Source organism: Microcaecilia unicolor, chromosome 1 (genome assembly GCF_901765095.1).
Source record: "Microcaecilia unicolor chromosome 1, aMicUni1.1, whole genome shotgun sequence".
Lineage (NCBI taxonomy): Eukaryota > Metazoa > Chordata > Amphibia > Gymnophiona > Siphonopidae > Microcaecilia > Microcaecilia unicolor.
The window spans coordinates 160,382,753-160,401,503 of NC_044031.1; the positions used below are offsets into that span (position 1 = coordinate 160,382,753).

At 41.6% G+C, this 18,751-nt stretch overlaps 1 protein-coding gene across 1 annotated transcript in view; it reads left to right on the forward strand.

Moving 5' to 3' along the window:
• Positions 1-18,751, forward strand: part of DNAH11 (dynein axonemal heavy chain 11) — a 708,797-nt gene that overhangs the window by 201,817 nt on the left and 488,229 nt on the right. The window contains exons 27-28 of the mRNA XM_030201723.1: positions 4,536-4,688; positions 9,498-9,731. Coding sequence (XP_030057583.1) covers positions 4,536-4,688; positions 9,498-9,731 — 387 coding nt within the window. The remainder of the gene's footprint in view (positions 1-4,535; positions 4,689-9,497; positions 9,732-18,751) is intronic.

Consider the following 18,751-nt stretch of genomic DNA (forward strand, 5'->3'; position numbering starts at 1 on the left):
CATATGGGAAGGTGGGAATTTTTGGGGAGATATGTGATGGGGAGCTTTGGGGTGGCATCAGTTGTAGAGGTGGAAAATTAATGCCTAGCCCCTTTAAGAAGCAACCCTAGAGAACTGGGACATGATTTATCAACCCAGTGCTCCTGGCTAGGAAAACTTATCCGGGAGTGACGCAGCTTGTGGTGTTCACTACAAGCTGTGTTATTCAATTTCAATAGTAATGAAGTATTTTTCATTTGCATGTTTTGCATCTCATTACTTTGTATCCCACAATAACTTAGCATGTGTTATGGTAATATAACATACATTGTTGCTGTTTAATGTGCGTTATGGAGCAAATAACACATATTTTATGGCTGTAGCATGCCTTAATGTTCTGTCGTTATCAAGACAATGTATTGGATTCCTGTAGTCGATTGTCTACAGGCAAGCAGACCCAAAGAGTAACTGAGATAGAAGGTACCTAAATGTAATGATGGTCTTCATTTACTGATTAAACTGTGTTTTGGTGGGTTTTTGAGATGCTTTCCTCCAGCTTCCTATTGGTAACACTGGTAACTGTACTTGGCCTTTATCTGCTGGGGGGGGGGGGGGGGGGGGGAATGAATCCTGGTAATATTGAGAAGGGGTATTTATTCTAGAGTTAATAATTCAAGCAGGAATAGGTACTATAAATTGTTTTTCATAAGGACAGATCAAGTGCTTTATTTATGTTTTGCAGTCAGACAGATAATTGTTTCTTTTTTCTCAAGAGACTGAACAACTAATCCCTGACAAACTGTTTTTTTAAAATGCTTTTTCATAACACATTGTATTTGTCGTGTTTCACTGAATGAAATGGCACTATAGAAGACAGTGCACTTTACAAAATTAAAACTGTAACTGAACAGCTTTTGGCTCCCAAGTCCATAGCTCCCTTCCCTTTTATTGTGTTGTCTAGTGTTTTGAGAAGCACTGTTTTTTTTTTATCATTCCTCCAGACAAGTCCAGATGCTTGAGTTTATGTTCTCACATCACTACTTAAGTTTCCTGTACAGCCAGTGGCCAGTCAATATTTCTCATTCTCCAGCAGGTGGTAGGAAGACCTATTCTGTACAGCCTGAGCTTGGTGTGGTAGGATTTGATTTTGTTTTTTATGTGAGAAATTTCATTAAAAAAAAAAAGTGTAGTTTAATTACTGTACTGTAGGATTAGTGGCTGAAGCTGGTTTTCTGTCCTGAGTGGAGCCATGGGGGTGTTATACTTTGAGAGTCCCAGGTCCTCATCTGCCCTCCCACCTCCCTCCCTTAGCCCAGTAAAATATTATTTGGGGGTTTTGAGACTGTTTTGTGCCTCAGTCATTTTCCCCACATGTAGGGAAGTGTCCGTGAGTGCCTGTATTGTGGCTGCAACAGACAACTTAAAAAAAAAAAAAATCAAAATTAGTTGAATATGCAGTTACTCTCAAATTACAGGAGTTTGTGGATGTCAACAATTTATTGTCTCTGTCTAAAAAGGAATATAGTTTAGAGACTGTGCTGGTTGCCCTTTTAATGGAATTAAAACTGACTGTAGATGGTAATAATAAAGGCAGTCATACTAATTAGCTGCTTTTGATCTAATACGTCATGTTGCTAGCGAGGTTAAGGTTTCTGGGCATTGAAGATATTGTTTTAAAATGATTTGAAACTTTGTGACCTTCATTTAAGAGTTACAAAGGGTTCTACCTCTTTAGATTTATGGTTAATGGATTTCAGTATTCTGCAAGGTTCCCCAGTCTCACCTATATTCATTAGGAGATAAAGATGGTAGGATTGACCCACTTTTCTTACACAGATAGTTTTCAGATTTATGTCTCATAAATTGATTCAATTAGGAACTCATATGCAATATTGAAGAATATCTCTGGATGATTGATAATCATCTTAAAACAAATACTGATAAAATAAAAAACTTTGTGAATGAGAGGTTCTGGGAAATGACCCCTGGAAAAAGGACGAACAGTGGGTCAAATTAGATTTTCAACCAAAATTCATAGCAGTCCTTTTACTAAGCTGCTCTAAAAAGTGGCCTTCGTGTGTCTTTAAATGGGTCTTTTCCACACACTAGGGCCACTTATAGTACAGCTGGAAAATGGCCAATTTTTCCATTTTCTGAATTAATATGCACTAATATTCACAATAATACACTTTTCTGTGAAATTGAATGACTGGCAAATTTAAACTACTTAGTTCACAATAATCTTGCACAGAGGATGACAGTAAAAAAGGTTAAAATGGGAAAAAAGCCTCAGAACCCCACCTATATTCCTTAAATAATAGGATTTAATGGGTATTGTTCTCATAGGCATAAAATACCTTCCATATCTAACCATTCAGGCTCTATGCAATGCTTCTAAGGATTGATAATCTTTAAAAAGTGTCTATTACCAACTACAAGGTGTTACCTTAGGATCTGACGGAGACTTTGAAAATCCAGATTAAAGCCATTACAAAACAAGTGCTTGAGTCCGGTTTCCTGACTAAGGGCCAGATGCACTAAACTTAACAAGCTATCAAAGTGGTTTTTAAACTAGTTCTACCCAGTTTAGCGCGCAAGTAGTAAACCGGGACATGCACAAAAGGGTTCACCGAGCCATTTTCCTGTCACGGTAGCAGCTAACGAAAACAGAATGCAGAGTTACTATAATGAGCTAATTACTATTATAATGTGAATGTGATCCAATGCACTACAGTTTCCGACCCCATGCACAAAAGCAGTCCCCACCTTTACAGTGGAAATTTTAACGGGAGGTCTGGACTTCATTATCGCAGGTAGGAGAAGGGGAGAAACAAGACAGGGTAGATGGAGCACAAAAAAAACAGTATACCAGCTTACACGCGGTTTCTTTGCATGTACGAAAGCCATGCCATATGTTTCTTTTTCAAATGACATTTTACTGGTAAGAAATTGGGGGGGGGGGGGCAGTACCGAAATGTAAAGCATAAAAGTAATGGTGACTTACTAAAAATGCAAGGAAGACATGGGTCCATCAAAGAAACAGCGTCTGTGGGAAACGGGCTTGGTTCCACCCCTAGCTGTTACTGCTGCTTCCTTCTATTGGCCAGATGACATCCTAGAACACCCATCTCCCTGAAGATGGACTCTCATTGGCTGGATGCTGTCCCAACTCCTCCTCCCTGCAGGGCTTCCCTGATGACATCACTTTAGAGCTGTGAACTGATTTGATCCGAACTTCCTGGTGTCCCCCTCCACAGAGAGGGGCTAAACCAATTGGACAGCATCAGCCTGGGATGTCCCACCCAATCACTACTGGAGGGGGACACCATGAATGGAGTGCTAAATTCTGTGCTGAGGGTTCAGAATTGAGAATCTGAAACGGACAGAAGTAACCACAATATATTGAACTAATAGAGTAAGAGTAAGAGCATAAAATTGTCAGCCCACGGACATACATACTTGAAGTGGAAGCGTCTGAAGATTCAAAATGGCGCCTGAGTGTCAACGTACTAACAACTGTTTTAAATACTGTGTGCGATTATGACGAAATGAATGATTGGTGGAAATTAATAAAAAAATGATGCCAATCAATGGAGTTATTGAGCCCATTTGGTTGTACCGTGTCGAGTTCAAAGATCCACTTGGCCTTCCTTCTGAATAATCTTAATTTTGTGGTTCCCACCTCTGTGAAAGGTTTCGATCCGATCAATAGCGAAGCACCGCAAGTCTTTGAACCTATGATTGTTTGCAATGCAGTGCTCCACTAAAGGTTCCTTGATTGCTGATCTTTGCTTTCCTGACTACAAGCGTTTCTTAGCTTTTCCAGATACTGTCATCTTTCTTCCTCTTTCTGCTATCTCTTGTAGTTTAAAGAGGAAGACAGGTGACAATATCTAGAAAAGCTAGTAGGTTAGCTATTGAGAATACCCTGGTTGTTTCTGCTTTGAATTAGGATTCAAACGTAAAATGTGAACCTCCCACTAATCTGAAAATCAGACACAATATTATGTTAAAGCATAAAATAGAAAAAGTATATTCCTCACTACCAATCAGCTCTACTCACCTAATTTGGGCCTCAACTTCAGTGTAAGACCTATGTTCCTATATGTATTCTGATCTGTCTGGATATACTCTGGATATCCTGGTTCCTCAGTTCTGTCTGACTTTGACTCTTAAACTGCCAGATGGACTTGTGGCTTGTCAAAACACTCTGTCTCTCCACCAGCAATAAAAAAGTATTACAGCCAGCTTCTGATTCTAGTGCCCGGTCCTTGCTAGAAGAGAATTTTAATAGGGTTGTAATCTCTAGTGCCTGTGCCCCAGTCAAAGAGCCTAAAATTAGGAAACCCCATAAAATACCTACAGTCATTATTAGCTGAGGATGAATCCTTGAAATAAATATTTTCTTCCCCACCAGTTCCAGCTTTTAAGCAATCATCAACACTGAAACAAAAACAAAAATTAAGTGTTGTGCTCTAAAGGATAAAAATGGCAGAAACCCTTACAAGAAAGGAGATAATTTTAGAAAGTTCTAATTTGATGTTACTTTCTTTTAGGTCACACGTCATCTTGTCAAACTCTTTGATAACATTGCTGATCTTAGGTTTCAAGAAAACAGCCAAGAGGAAACCACAAAGGTTGCACTGGGAATGTACAGCAAAGAAAAAGAATATGTACCATTCCAAGCAAACTTTAGATGCTTTGGACAGGTAATATCTTATGTGTTTACATTTTCCCTGAATGGAATTTTCCCCATCATTTATTTATTTATTTATTTATTTATTTGTTGCTTATATCCCACATTTTCCCACTCGTGCAGGCTCAATGTGGCTTACAGTAAGTTAAATAAAAGTACAAACTTAAAGGTTATGCAAGCATCTAACAGAGTGAACTAGATAGGGAAGGGGACAAAGGATACATTAATCAACATTGTAAGTTGAGGAGTAAGTCTTAGCAAAGAGGAATGTCTTTAACAACTTCTTAAAAAGGCCATGGTCTTCTTGAGTTTTAAGGTGATGAGGTAACAAATTCCAGTGTTTGGGACTCCAGTAACGGAAGGACGAGGCAAAGATTTTCTTGTACTTTACTCCCTTACAGGTCGGAAAATGGAGGTAGAGATAGGACAGAGCAGCAGGGTTGGCATGTTTTTAGTGGTACCATTATAAAGGATAACTGGCTTCTAAGCTTTTGAGTGGGCTGGTTAAGTGAAAAGAAAGTGATTTTATATCTAACATGATAAGAAAAGAGTGGCATATGGAAGGTATTTTTGAATTAAAGTGAAATTCAGTTCACCTATAAAATCAGTCTTGCAACTGTTGAACTTCATGTTTTGGTAGTGTTGGATCTTTTTTTTCCATGCTTAAATTGCATTCATTTTCTGCTGTTTTATATATTTTCCCAAAATAATTGTTGTTCTGAATTGTACTTCTTTGTTGTAAAGGATAAGAAGTTATATCTTGGTTTAACTCAAGTTACTTTCCAGATGTGCAGCTGAGGTATTTGCTTCCCACATGCAAAACTTTTGATTCTTAGGATTATTTCTCCAGCCATACTTGCTCAGGTTCAATGAGAATGAAATGTTTAAAGACAGGTAACACTAGTGCACACATGTTAATTCTGATTTAAGTTTTAATGTCAGCTAAATGGCATTTGAAAATTGCCCACCTTCCCTACTGATAGAAATACCTCTTGTTGTTTCTTTGAATTTGTGTAGTCATTAGGATATATTTTGACTTGATTGCAGCTGCTCTATGCCATTCTTTCCCCTCCTCCCCAAGAGGTGACTGCCTAGTCCTGCCTTGTCTCAGTCAGTTCATCCATATGCATAGGTTTGTTTGGGCATGTGTACCAATTGCTCTGTGAATTCCCATTTTTTACACTATGTAAACCACTTAGATGTCCTTTCATGACTTAGGTTGTATCAAGTAAACATGAAACACAGTTATGGTTAAAAGCTGGAAGAGAAGAGGAGGCAGGAGCATGAAAGTAATGGAATGGTGGAATGGTGCCTACAAGTGGTGCCTACTTGTCTTTATAAACTTGTTCTAAAATAGGCACCTGAAACGCATTTATACTAGATTCCTCCTTCTAAAATGACCCTCTAGGAGGAGCCTACAGGTTAGAGCACCAGTCTTGACATCCAGAGGTGGCCGGTACAAATCCTAGTGCTGCTGCTTGTGATTTTGGGCAAGTCACTTAACCCTCCATTTCCTCAGGTACAAAATTAGATTGTGAGTCATCTAGGAACTGAGAAATACCCAGTGTATTTGAATGGAACTCACCTTGAGCCACTACTGGAAAAGGTGTGAGCAAAATCCAAATAAATAAATACATTTTATAAATCTTTTTCAGTTGTAAAACACCTCTTATAAAATTAGGCCACCACTAAAAGTACACAAGGTGTAAGCAGGCGCATGCCTGGAGGGAGGAGTTTGGATAGAGCGCAGGTGGAGTTGTGATTCACACGTGTTTTTTATGCTCTAATATTTACTGCTGCTCCTAAGCAGGACTAAATATTTACACCTTCAATTAGGTGCAATTCCTGCAGGATGTTATGCTAGAATTTTATAAAGACACAAGGGTACATATGTGCATGTATAAAATTAAATGCCCTATTGTCCAGTTAATTTAGATGTCCTGTTACATGTTCTATGTTTAATATTTATTTGATATAAATCAAGCCATTAAAATACATCTGATCAGTTTACGTGGAAGGGCATAATTGAACGGGGCACCCAAGTTTTCACGAGGGCGTCCTCGCAGGACGGCCCCGCAAAGGGTCTGGGAAACCCATATTATCGAAACAAGATGGACGTCCATCTTTCATTTCGATAATACGGTTGGGGACGCCCAAATCTCAACATTTAGGTCGACCTTAGAGATGGTCATTCCCAGTTTTCAGCCATAATGGAAACCAAGGATGCCCATCTCAAAAATGACCAAATCCAAGCCCTTTGGTAGTCGGAAGAGCCAGAATTCATAGAGCACTGGTCCCCCTGACATGCCAGGACACTAATCGGGCACCCTAGGGGGGCACTGCAGTGGACTTCACAAATTGCTTCCAGGTGCTGAGCCCCCCAACACCCACTCCCCACAACTGTACACCACTACTATAGCCCTTAGGGATGAAGGGGAGCACCTACACGTGGGTACAGTGGGTTCCTGGTGGGTTTTGGAGGGCTCACATTTACCACCACAAGTGTAACAGGTAGGAGGGGAATGGGCCTGGTTCTGCCTGCCTGAAGTGCACTGCACCCACTAAAACTGCTCTAGGGAACTGCATACTGCTGTCATGGAGCTGGGTATGACATTTGAGGATGGCAAAAAATATTTAAAACGTTTTTTTAGGGTGGGAGGGGGTTGGTGACCACTGGGGGAGTAAGGGGATGTCATCCCTGATTCCCTCCGGTGGTCATCTGGTCAGTTCAGGCACCTTTTCAAGGCTTGGTCCCAAGAAAAAATGAACCAAGTAAAGTTGGCCAAGTGCTTGTCAGGGACGCCCTTCTTTTTTCCATTATCAGCTGAGGACGCCCATCTCTTAATCAAGCCCCAGTCCCGCCTTCGCTACGGTGCCGACATGCCCCCGTGAACTTTGGTCATCCCCGCGACGGAAAGCAGTTGAGGACGCCCAAAATCAGCTTTCGATTATGCCGATTTGGGCAACCCTGAAAGAAGGACGCCTATCTCCCGATTTGTGTTGGAAGATGGGCGCCCTTCTCTTTCGAAAATAAGCCTGATAGTGTAAAAAATAGAGAATCACAGAGTAATGAGTACATATAAACAAAGACAGGTGCAAAAGTTCATTGGACAGACGAGCCTGAGAAGGAGAAAATAAGCATAAGGCTTGTCATAAAATCTCCCTAAACTAGTTTACTAATATCCTGATTTTAATGGATGTTGTTGTCTTTGTCTGTGACATTATTGTAGGGGAATGAAAATCATCACCAATAACAGGTTTGTCTCATCCTCTGCAGAAATATTGTATTGATATGAGTAATCCACCTTGATGTTTATACCTTGTCATTCAGGGGAGACCCAGGCAGTTTGTCCTCTCTCAGTAGCACTTATATTCTCAAACTGACATTATGCTTTTTTCTAAATTCACTTGTAATTGCTTCTTATTACCTACACATACTTTATATATATTTCAGACAGCATTCTGCTCACCGATATTTCATGTAAGTTGGGTTTCTAGTAACCTTTATGAGCATAATATTTGTAAAGCCTGTAACTTCACTGCAAGAAAACTGATTGGTTAAATCCCCTTCCTTAGAAATGATGTGTACAGATTTGTAAGTACAGAAGTAGGTGGAAGTGAGAGAGGTGGGGGGCTATAAGGAGATGTTGGCTATCAGATATTAGAGGAAAAGAGAGTGAAGCCTCTTTTCATCAGATAGAAAAGACAAGAAGTTATTTCTCCCTTTCCCCGCCACCATCATCTTTGAGGAAAGAATCTTTGTAACTTTAAAATTGTAAGTATTAGAAACCTTGGATTGATCTGGTATACTGCTGTCTGGGAGCAGATGTCTGTAGTAAGCTATTCTGGGTGAGGGGACATAATCTGAGTGCTTCAGATACCCATGGCATAATCATCATGTTGACTTTGAGTGGACTGGAAAGTGGAAGGTACTTAGAAGATTGCTGTTTATTCAGCATATGAGAAAGTGTAAAGGACAGTGGCAAGGAGATATCAAGGGTTGTTCTGACAACTTTGCAGTAAAGATGAAGGGTATAAGGAATTGTCTATTCAGGAGCAACTTGGGTAGATTTTAAAACCACTGCAAGCATTTTCTCTTCCTCAGGAGTAATGTCTCCAAAAAGGTTAGTTTTTCATATATATAATAACCAAAGCAAACCCTATTCTTAAGCTAGGAAATGCTGGAGATGACCTCAGTCTCAAATTTACTAGTAATACTTATTTTAATACTTGTGCGAAAGAGAGCTGCCTTCTGGACTTTATAAGCTCTAATATGTATGTACAACTTTGCTGCAAATTAAGCTAAACAACAATTTTAGATTAGCCTTTGCTATAAATTATTTGATGAAGGACAAGCTTTTCTACTTTGAAAAATAACCCAGTATCTCCTCTCATGGCAAGTAGAGAGACTGGGCTATATGAACCAAACATGAATTCTATATTTTACATAATTGTAAGGGGATACCTCAGAAACCACTGAGTGGCCTAGTGGTTAGGGTGGTGGACTTTGGTCCTGGGGAACTGAGGAACTGAGTTCAATTCCCACTTCAGACACAGGCAGCTCCTTGTGACTCTGGGCAAGTCACTTAACCCTCCATTGCCCCATGTAAGCCGCATTGAGCCTGCCATGAGTGGGAAAGCGCGGGGTACAAATGTAACAAAATAATACATAAATATAGTTAAAGTGGAAAAGGGTTTTATATTCTTTAGCAGTCACACAGCTTAATTTTGTGAAATTTGTACATTTATCTTAGACTCTTAACATAGTTCTTATATAGTTTTTGATGATGCATCTTATTCTTTTATTCCCCTCCCCCAAAAGGTTGAGCGTTGGTTAAAAGGTTTAGAAGAAGCCATGTGTGAAACAGTACGTCACCACATCTCAGAAGCTGTGGCTACTTATGAGGAAAAAAACAGGGAACACTGGATTTTTGATTACCCAGCTCAGGTTGCACTTACAGGCTCGCAGATCTGGTGGACAACAGATGTAGGAATTGCTTTTGAGAGACTTGAAGAAGGTTTTGAATCTGCCCTGAAGGATTACAATAAGAAACAGGTACTTTGCCATGGACATGGAATGGGTTACTCTTTGAGAGCTATTTCAGTTCATTGAATCTTACTTATAGAATTGTCTAGAAGCACATTCTTACCTGGTCTTTCAAAGTACATAGTAACATAGTAGATGACGACAGAGAAAGACCTGTAAAGTCCATCCAGTCTGCCCAACAAGATAAACTCATATGTGCTACTTTATGTGTAAACATGACCTTGATTTGTAATCAGCCATTTTCAGGGCATAGACCATAGAAGTCTGGCCATCACTAGCCCCGCCTCCCAACCACTAGCCCTGCCTCTCAACCACTAGCCCCGCCTGCCACCACCGGTGCTGCCTCCCAATCTCCGCTAAGCTTCTGAGGATCCATTCCTGCTGAACAGGATTCCTTTATGTTTATCCCACTCATTTTTGAATTCCGTTACTGTTTTCATCTCCATCACCTCCCGCGGGAGGGCATTCCAAGTATAATCCACCATCTCTCTATTTAATGGTTCTTATTTTTTGTTGTTTTTGAACTTGTCAGTGTACTCTTATTCTTTTGAGTGTCTGCATAATTTGACCTTCCCTCTGTTGGTTACAGTGCAGTAAACCTTCGTTCTTAACTACCTAGGGATTTTCCTCCTTTTTATAATGTCCTCCATCTAGTTCAGCCATCACAGTGACTGCCGCCTTCTGGAACATCATCCGCCTCATTCTATAACCTTAGCACTTAAATGTAAGCATCATGTGTGCCCCAAGATTATAGAATACTAGCCATTCAAGTGCATGAGTGCCAGTTTGGTGCTAAACAGTATTCTGCAAACTTAGCACACAACCTGCATAGGGGGCAATTCTATAAAGAGCGCTAAATATTAGGTGCCCAAAATCTAGGTGTTAAGCTAGTATTCTATAATAGCAAATTTGTGTGCTTTTTCTTTCCTAGAATACTAGCGTAAATCAGCAAATTGGTGCCTAAATGCAGGTGCACGATGCACGCTTGCTTTATGGCAGGTGCAAATGGGCACGCCTAAATACAGAAGATACGGTAGCCAATAAAATGTGCACTAAACCATTTGGAACATCCATGATCTAACCATGCCCCTCCCATGTGAATGGCCCCTTTGCAGTTACATGCTAGAACCCATAGGTACCAAGTTATAGAAGGGAAAGGGAAATGGAACTTGATATACTGCCTTTATGAGGTTTTTGCAACTACATTCAAAGTGGTTTACATATATTCAGGTACTTATTTTGTACCAGGGGCAATGGAGGGGTAAGTGACTTGCCCAGAGTCACAAGGAGCTGCAGTGGGCATTGAACTCAGTTCCCCATGATCAAAGTCCACTGCACTAACCACTAGGCTACTCCTCCTAAGTGTACTTAGGTGCCTAATTGCCATTTCACCCTATTTTGGTTCATAATTTCTGTTTGAGTGCCAAATTAGGTCCCTAATTGGTGCCTAACTTTTGGCACATTATATAGAATAAGGGGGATAACATGCAAATGCAAGGGAACTTAAACATGGGTGGAACGTGTGAATCCTGTACCTATACACGTTTAGATTTGCACCTGCCTTTTATATGACGTTAGTGCCAATATGTTGGTGGGCAAATGTGGACTTATACTGTATTTCATGACAGAATCTGGGTGTCCAGATTGCATTTCAGAATTTGAGCTCAACACCCTGAATTTTGGCACCCAAATTTGGACAATCTGTGTTGAATTGCCCCCAATCTCCACCACTAGGAGTTGCTGTTATAGTGGGGTGTGATGGCAGAGGCTCACTTTTACCCAGGAACTGTAAGGACTGTCTCCATAGCATCCCTGAGCCATGCTTGGGAGTTGAACCCAAATCTTCAGCATGGAAGTGTACAGCATTGCCATTCCCAGTAAATCTTCTTTTAAGAATCTCCAAATGTTCATTTACAGCATCATTTCTTGCACTGTAATGCAATTTAATGACTTTGTAATTGCCATTCCAGTAACTGCTCATAGCATTACAATACATTTTTTAAAGCCATTTCTGTAGATTAAACAGAGATGTATTCACGGAAATGGCTATCTGAAAACTACCCATGCAGTATGTGAGTAAAAGTGCACGTGGATATTGGAACTTTCAAAGGTATGCATGTTTCAGCCAGAAAAAGTACTTGCCAGAGTAATGATGCACAAGTCCATAAGTGCTTTTTCCTGAGGCACTTTTCCCCCAGGAATAATTCCTGGAAGACTTTACATCAATGTGGGCAATTTGAAAATTGTTTTCATACAGGTCAGTTCTCAAACTAATACTGAGTGGATTAGATACCTGGTTAATTTTCAGCTAAACTTCTGTAGCTTTGTTTTCTGCCAAAGAATCAGCTGGTCAAAATTTGACTGGCGAGAATGAACATACTGCTGTAGTCCCATGAGATGAACACTAGCAGGGGCATAATCAAAAGAGAAGGGCGCCCATCTTTCGAGACAAATCGGGAGATGGGCGTCCTTCTCTCAGGGTCGCCCAGATCGGCATAATCAAAAGCCGATTTTGGGCATCCTCAACTGCTTTCCGTCGCGGAGACAACCAAAGTTCACGGGGCCATGTCGGCAGCGTAGCGAAGGCGGGACGGGGGCATGGTTAAGAGAATGGGCATCCTCGGCTGATAATGGAAAAAAAGAAGGGCATCCTTGACGAGCATTTGGCCGACTTTGCTTGGTCCCTTTTTTTTTTACGACCAAGGCTCAAAAAGGTGCCCGAACTGACCAGATGACCACTGGGGGGAATCGGGGATGACCTCACCTTACTCCCCCAGTGGTCACCAACCCCCTCCCACCCAAAAAAAAATTTTAAAAAAACATTTTTTGCCAGCCTCTATGCCAGCCTCAAATGTCACACCCAGCTCCATGACAGCAGTATGCAGGTCCCTAGAGCAGTTTTTAGTGGGTGCAGTGCACCTCAGACAGGCGGACCCAGGCCGATCCCCCCACCTCTTACACTTGTGGTGGTAAATATGAGCCCTCCAAAACCCACCCGAAACCCACTGTACCCACATGTAGGTGCCCCCCTTCATCCCTAAGGGCTATGGTAGTGGTGTACGGTTGTGGGGAGTGGGTTTTGGGGTGCTCAGCACCTATGCCAGCACCTATGCCACCTATGCCAGTTCCAAGGAAAGGGAGCTATGCACCTGGGAGCAATTTGTGAAGTCCACTGCAGAGCCCCCTAGGGTGCCCGGTTGGTGTCCTGGCATGTGAGGAGGACCAGTGCACTACAAATGCTGGCACCTCCCACTACCAAATGCCTTGGATCTGGTCGTTTTTGAGATGGGCGTCCTCGGTTTCCATTATCGGCGAAAACTGAGGACGCCCATCTCTAAGGATGGCCATCTATCTCAACATATAGGTCAACCATCTCTAAGGTCGACCTAAATGTTGACATTTGGGCATCCCCGACCGTATTATCAAAATGAAAGGTGGATGCCCATCTTGTTTCGATAATACGGGATGCCCTGCCCATTCGCCGGGACGTCCTTAGAGATAGGCACCCTTAGAGATGGTCGTCCCTGTTTGATTATGCCCGTCCACGGGTTATAGCGGCCATTTTGTATCCCAGTGCAGTACCAGGCGGCAACACTGGACCACGATGGAAATCCTACGTAGGTCCCAGGTATAGATTGGGGGAGTGAGGGTAATGCCTAGGAGAGGATAGGACTTGTTCACAGGGGCAGTGTTTGAACAGGCTGATTGCCTGCTGAGAGCACTGTCAGGTGGGGGGGGGGGGGGGGGCTGTAAGTTGTGGGCACTGATGGGGGTGTTAGAAATATGTGGCCATCGCCCAGGGGCTGTTAGAAATGTGTGGGCATTGTCGGGGGGGGGGGGGGGGTCATCAGATGCATTGGAGGACATGGATTCATAGGATGGAGGGTAGAGGAGCACCGCTGTGTCAATGGCATTTCAGCTATGGACATTTTTTTTGTCTGGGTCGGCACCACATTAGTTGCTGTGGCAGATAATGCAGGTGCTCCCACACTCTCTACCACTGCGTGTAGCTCTATGCTGTGTGGTAACTTTCTGCCTTGTACAGTAAATGCAAGGCAGATGGTGGCCATGCCCCCCTGCTTGTACCGCACAGCCTTTGCATTTACTACATGGTAACATAGTAGATGACGGCAGAAAAAGACCTGCACGGTCCATCCAGTCTGCCCAACAAGATAACTCATATGTGCTACTTTTTGTGTATATCTTACCTTGATTTGTATCTGTCTTTTTCAGGGCACAGACTGTATAAGTCTGCCCAGCACTAGCCCCGCCTCCCAACCACCAGCCCCTTGATTCATGTCTGTCTTTTTCAGGGCACAGACCGTATAAGTCTGCCCAGCACTAACCCCGCCTCCCAACCACCAGCCCCACCTCTGCCATCCAATCTCCGCTAAGCTCCTGAGGATCCCTTCCTTCCGAACAGGATTCCTTTATGTTTATCCCACGCAAGTTTGAATTCCGTTACCGTTTTCATCTCCACCACCTCCCGCGGGAGAGCATTCCAAACATCCACCACTCTTTCCGTGAAAAAATACTTCCTGACATTTTTCTTGAGTCTGCCCCCCTTCAATCTCATTTCATGTCCTCTAGTTCTACCTGTGCAATAAGTGCAAAAGCTGTTTGGTAGAAAAGCCCCTAAGTATGCAAAGTCATTTATTCCACAAGTTTGATTTAGCCTTGAAAATGAAGGGGCTGGTTAGTAACTTTTTTTTGCATTTTTTTTACTTTTATTTTTACATAGTGGTTTACCTTTCAGTTATGGGATTGGGGAAGGGTTAGTGGAGCTTGCAGTTTCTTAAAATGTTCATAGCTGAGAGAGGTTTCAGAAGTCCTGCCCAATTATTTTCACTTATAACTGTTTAGATGGAAAAAGAAAGGGGGTTGAGACTGGACCACTCTTTAGCACTTAGATTTGGCCAAATAGGTTAGGTTGAAAATTAACCCCAACTTAACTGTTTTCCCAGAACTTGAGAGATAAATGTAACAACCTGGTGAAATGTTGGTTGCTGAGTGTAGTAATGTTTCAAAGCTTTGATCTGACTGTTGCCTATTCTGTTTGAAAATTATTATTAAAATAACCACAATACAAAAACCAATTTTTGATATGACATCCAAATCTGATTTTTGGATGTTTTTGGGGGGGGGGGGAGTCCAAAAATCCAGTGCCAAACGTGGTCATTTTCAAACCAGAAAAACATTGGTCTTTTTGGTTCGAAAATCGCCCTATTTTAGACTTTTTTTGTGCTCAGTTTGACTTTCTTTAAGGGCCAATTTCAATTAAAAAACATTGAAGGGAAAAATGCACAAAAACAAGCCATTGGGATTTCTAGGGGCCAGCAGTCTTACTAGACTGACTGGCCACACAAACATCCCAGCAGAGCACTGGGGCAGCCTAGGAGGCACTGCATTGAACTTCACATAAAAGGTCCCAGGTGCATACAGATGTGATTATTAAAAGTTTTGGGGATGATTTTCAGCCAGTGATGACAGTGAGAACTCCTGTATTTGATAGGCACTTTTGCCAAGGAGGAATCTGTTGAGGTGTTTCCTCCCTTTTAAAAGAAATATTGGGAAAAAAAAATATATATATATATCAAATATAAGTGCTCACTGTAGAAAGGATTATTTTGATTGTTTTGGATATACAGTGGTGGAAATAAGTATTTGATCCCTTGCTGATTTTGTAAGTTTGCCCACTGACAAAGACATGAGCAGCCCATAATTGAAGGGTAGGTTATTGGTAACAGTGAGAGATAGCACATCACAAATTAAATCCGGAAAATCACATTGTGGAAAGTATATGAATTTATTTGCATTCTGCAGAGGGAAATAAGTATTTGATCCCCCACCAACCAGTAAGAGATCTGGCCCCTACAGACCAGGTAGATGCTCCAAATCAACTCGTTACCTGCATGACAGACAGCTGTCGGCAATGGTCACCTGTATGAAAGACACCTGTCCACAGACTCAGTGAATCAGTCAGACTCTAACCTCTACAAAATGGCCAAGAGCAAGGAGCTGTCTAAGGATGTCAGGGACAAGATCATACACCTGCACAAGGCTGGAATGGGCTACAAAACCATCAGTAAGACGCTGGGCGAGAAGGAGACAACTGTTGGTGCCATAGTAAGAAAATGGAAGAAGTACAAAATGACTGTCAATCGACAAAGATCTGGGGCTCCACGCAAAATCTCACCTCGTGGGGTATCCTTGATCATGAGGAAGGTTAGAAATCAGCCTACAACTACAAAGGGGGAACTTGTCAATGATCTCAAGGCAGCTGGGACCACTGTCACCACGAAAACCATTGGTAACACATTACGACATAACGGATTGCAATCCTGCAGTGCCCGCAAGGTCCCCCTGCTCCGGAAGGCACATGTGACGGCCCGTCTGAAGTTTGCCAGTGAACACCTGGATGATGCCAAGAGTGATTGGGAGAAGGTGCTGTGGTCAGATGAGACAAAAATTGAGCTCTTTGGCATGAACTCAACTCGCCGTGTTTGGAGGAAGAGAAATGCTGCCTATGACCCAAAGAACACCGCCCCCACTGTCAAGCATGGAGGTGGAAATGTTATGTTTTGGGGGTGTTTCTCTGCTAAGGGCACAGGACTACTTCACCGCATCAATGGGAGAATGGATGGGGCCATGTACCGTACAATTCTGAGTGACAACCTCCTTCCCTCCGCCAGGGCCTTAAAAATGGGTCGTGGCTGGGTCTTCCAGCACGACAATGACCCAAAACATACAGCCAAGGCAACAAAGGAGTGGCTCAGGAAGAAGCACATTAGGGTCATGGAGTGGCCTAGCCAGTCACCAGACCTTAATCCCATTGAAAACTTATGGAGGGAGCTGAAGCTGCGAGTTGCCAAGCGACAGCCCAGAACTCTTAATGATTTAGAGATGATCTGCAAAGAGGAGTGGACCAAAATTCCTCCTGACATGTGTGCAAACCTCATCATCAACTACAGAAGACGTCTGACCGCTGTGCTTGCCAACAAGGGTTTTGCCACCAAGTATTAGGTCTTGTTTGCCAGAGGGATTAAATACTTATTTCCCTCTGCAGAATGCAAATAAATTCATATACTTTCCACAATGTGATTTTCCGGATTTAATTTGTGATGTGCTATCTCTCACTGTTACCAATAACCTACCCTTCAATTATGGGCTGCTCATGTCTTTGTCAGTGGGCAAACTTACAAAATCAGCAAGGGATCAAATACTTATTTCCACCACTGTATGTTATCTTCTTTTTGTCCCTATTTTTTGTAGTTGACCCCACAGTGTGTTAACAGTCCATCCACCATCCTAAAATTAATATAGAAATACCATACAAAACCAGTAGAACAGTTTCATTGTGTTTACATCTTCACAGATGTGTTCTAGTATTACTAATGGGGTAACTTCTATAGCATCTCTACTCCGTTGTTCATAAGGTTAGAGAAGACTTCTCCTGAATATTCAGACCTTTCTGTTTTGTTTTTGTCTGGATCACTGCTCAAAGCAGACCCTCCGTTTCTTTTGTTTTCTAATCTGCACCTCCCAGTATGAGGTGTATTTGTTTCTTAGGGCCTGTTGGAATATTTGCAGTCTTGCCTTTTCATAAGTAGGACTTTTGTTGTTTGAATCTGGGAGTTAGGGCTGTTACGATATTTAATCTCTTTCATGTACAGTATGAGAAACTGATTGATGTACCATCTGGGATGTGGCTGATCCTGGATTCTGTTTTGCATAGGTGCAGTATCTGGCTGTAAAATCCTTCTTGAACAAATAAGGCACATTTATTATAGAGCTAGGGAGGTTTTTTCAGGAGGAAAGAAGTCTTCTTCTCTATGGAAGATTTTAGCTGCAGAGCATCAAATTTGGATAAACTAGAATGACTGAACATCTTCATTAGGATTCAAGTTTTTTTTCAGCAGATTAACCTGACAGATGTTTACCAGAAACACTTCCCATAGGAACCAGGTTTCTGTTTTGTCAGGGGATCAACCTGGAGTATAATTAATAAATTATATGTTAGAAAGCATGATACAAATAGGTTTGTCATCATTAGACTGCAGGCCCAAATTCAGGCAGTTCAGCAAGTCTAGGCAAAGAAGGCTGGAAATGCAAAATTCTACACCATAATCTGTAACTGTGAGGGGTCACTTTAGTCAGCCTTTAGCATCTGAAATAATTCTGTCCTTATGTGTCTGAAGGCCAAGTGTAATGGTCAGAAGTTATGTAAAGTAGTATAACAGTTAGAATGAAAGATGACAAAAAAAAAAAAAAAAACAAGGTAGGACTAAAACTGATATGATTTCAGTTGTTTTCAAAATTGAGAGTGTCAGATAAAAGGGGAAAATGTAAATGTGCAGTGAAGCAAATGTCTGACAGTATGTACACAGATAACAAATAACAAAAACTACAGTTTGATGTACAGGTTTTACAAAATTTATTTACGCAATCTTTCCATTAATACATTTGTAATAAATAGATATGTATTACCCAATATTTGCAAGAGGATTGTGAAAAATTGCAAGAGGACCTTACAAGGCTCGGAGACTGGGCATCCCAATAGCAGATGATGTTTAATGTGAGCAAATGCGAAATGAAGCATGTGGTAAAGAGGAACCCAAACTATAGTTACATGATGCAAGATTCTACATTGGGAGTCACTGCCCAGGAAAAGGATCTAGGTGCCATCATTGATGATGCATTGATACCCTCTTCTCAGTGTGCAGCAGCGGTTAAGAAAGCAAATAGAATATTAGAAATTAATAGGAAAGGAATGGAGAACAAAACTGAGAATATTATAATGCCTTTGTATTGCTCCATGGTGCGACCGTAGCTTGAATACTGTGTACAGTTCTGTTTACCGCATCTCAAAAAATTATAGCTGAAAAGTACAGAGAAGGCGTGACAAAAATGATAAATGGGATGGGGTGACTTTCCTAAGAGAAAAGGCTAAAGAGGCTAAGGCTTTTCAGCTTGAAGAAGAAACAGCTGAGGGGAGATATAACAGAGGTCTATAAAATACTGAGTGGAGT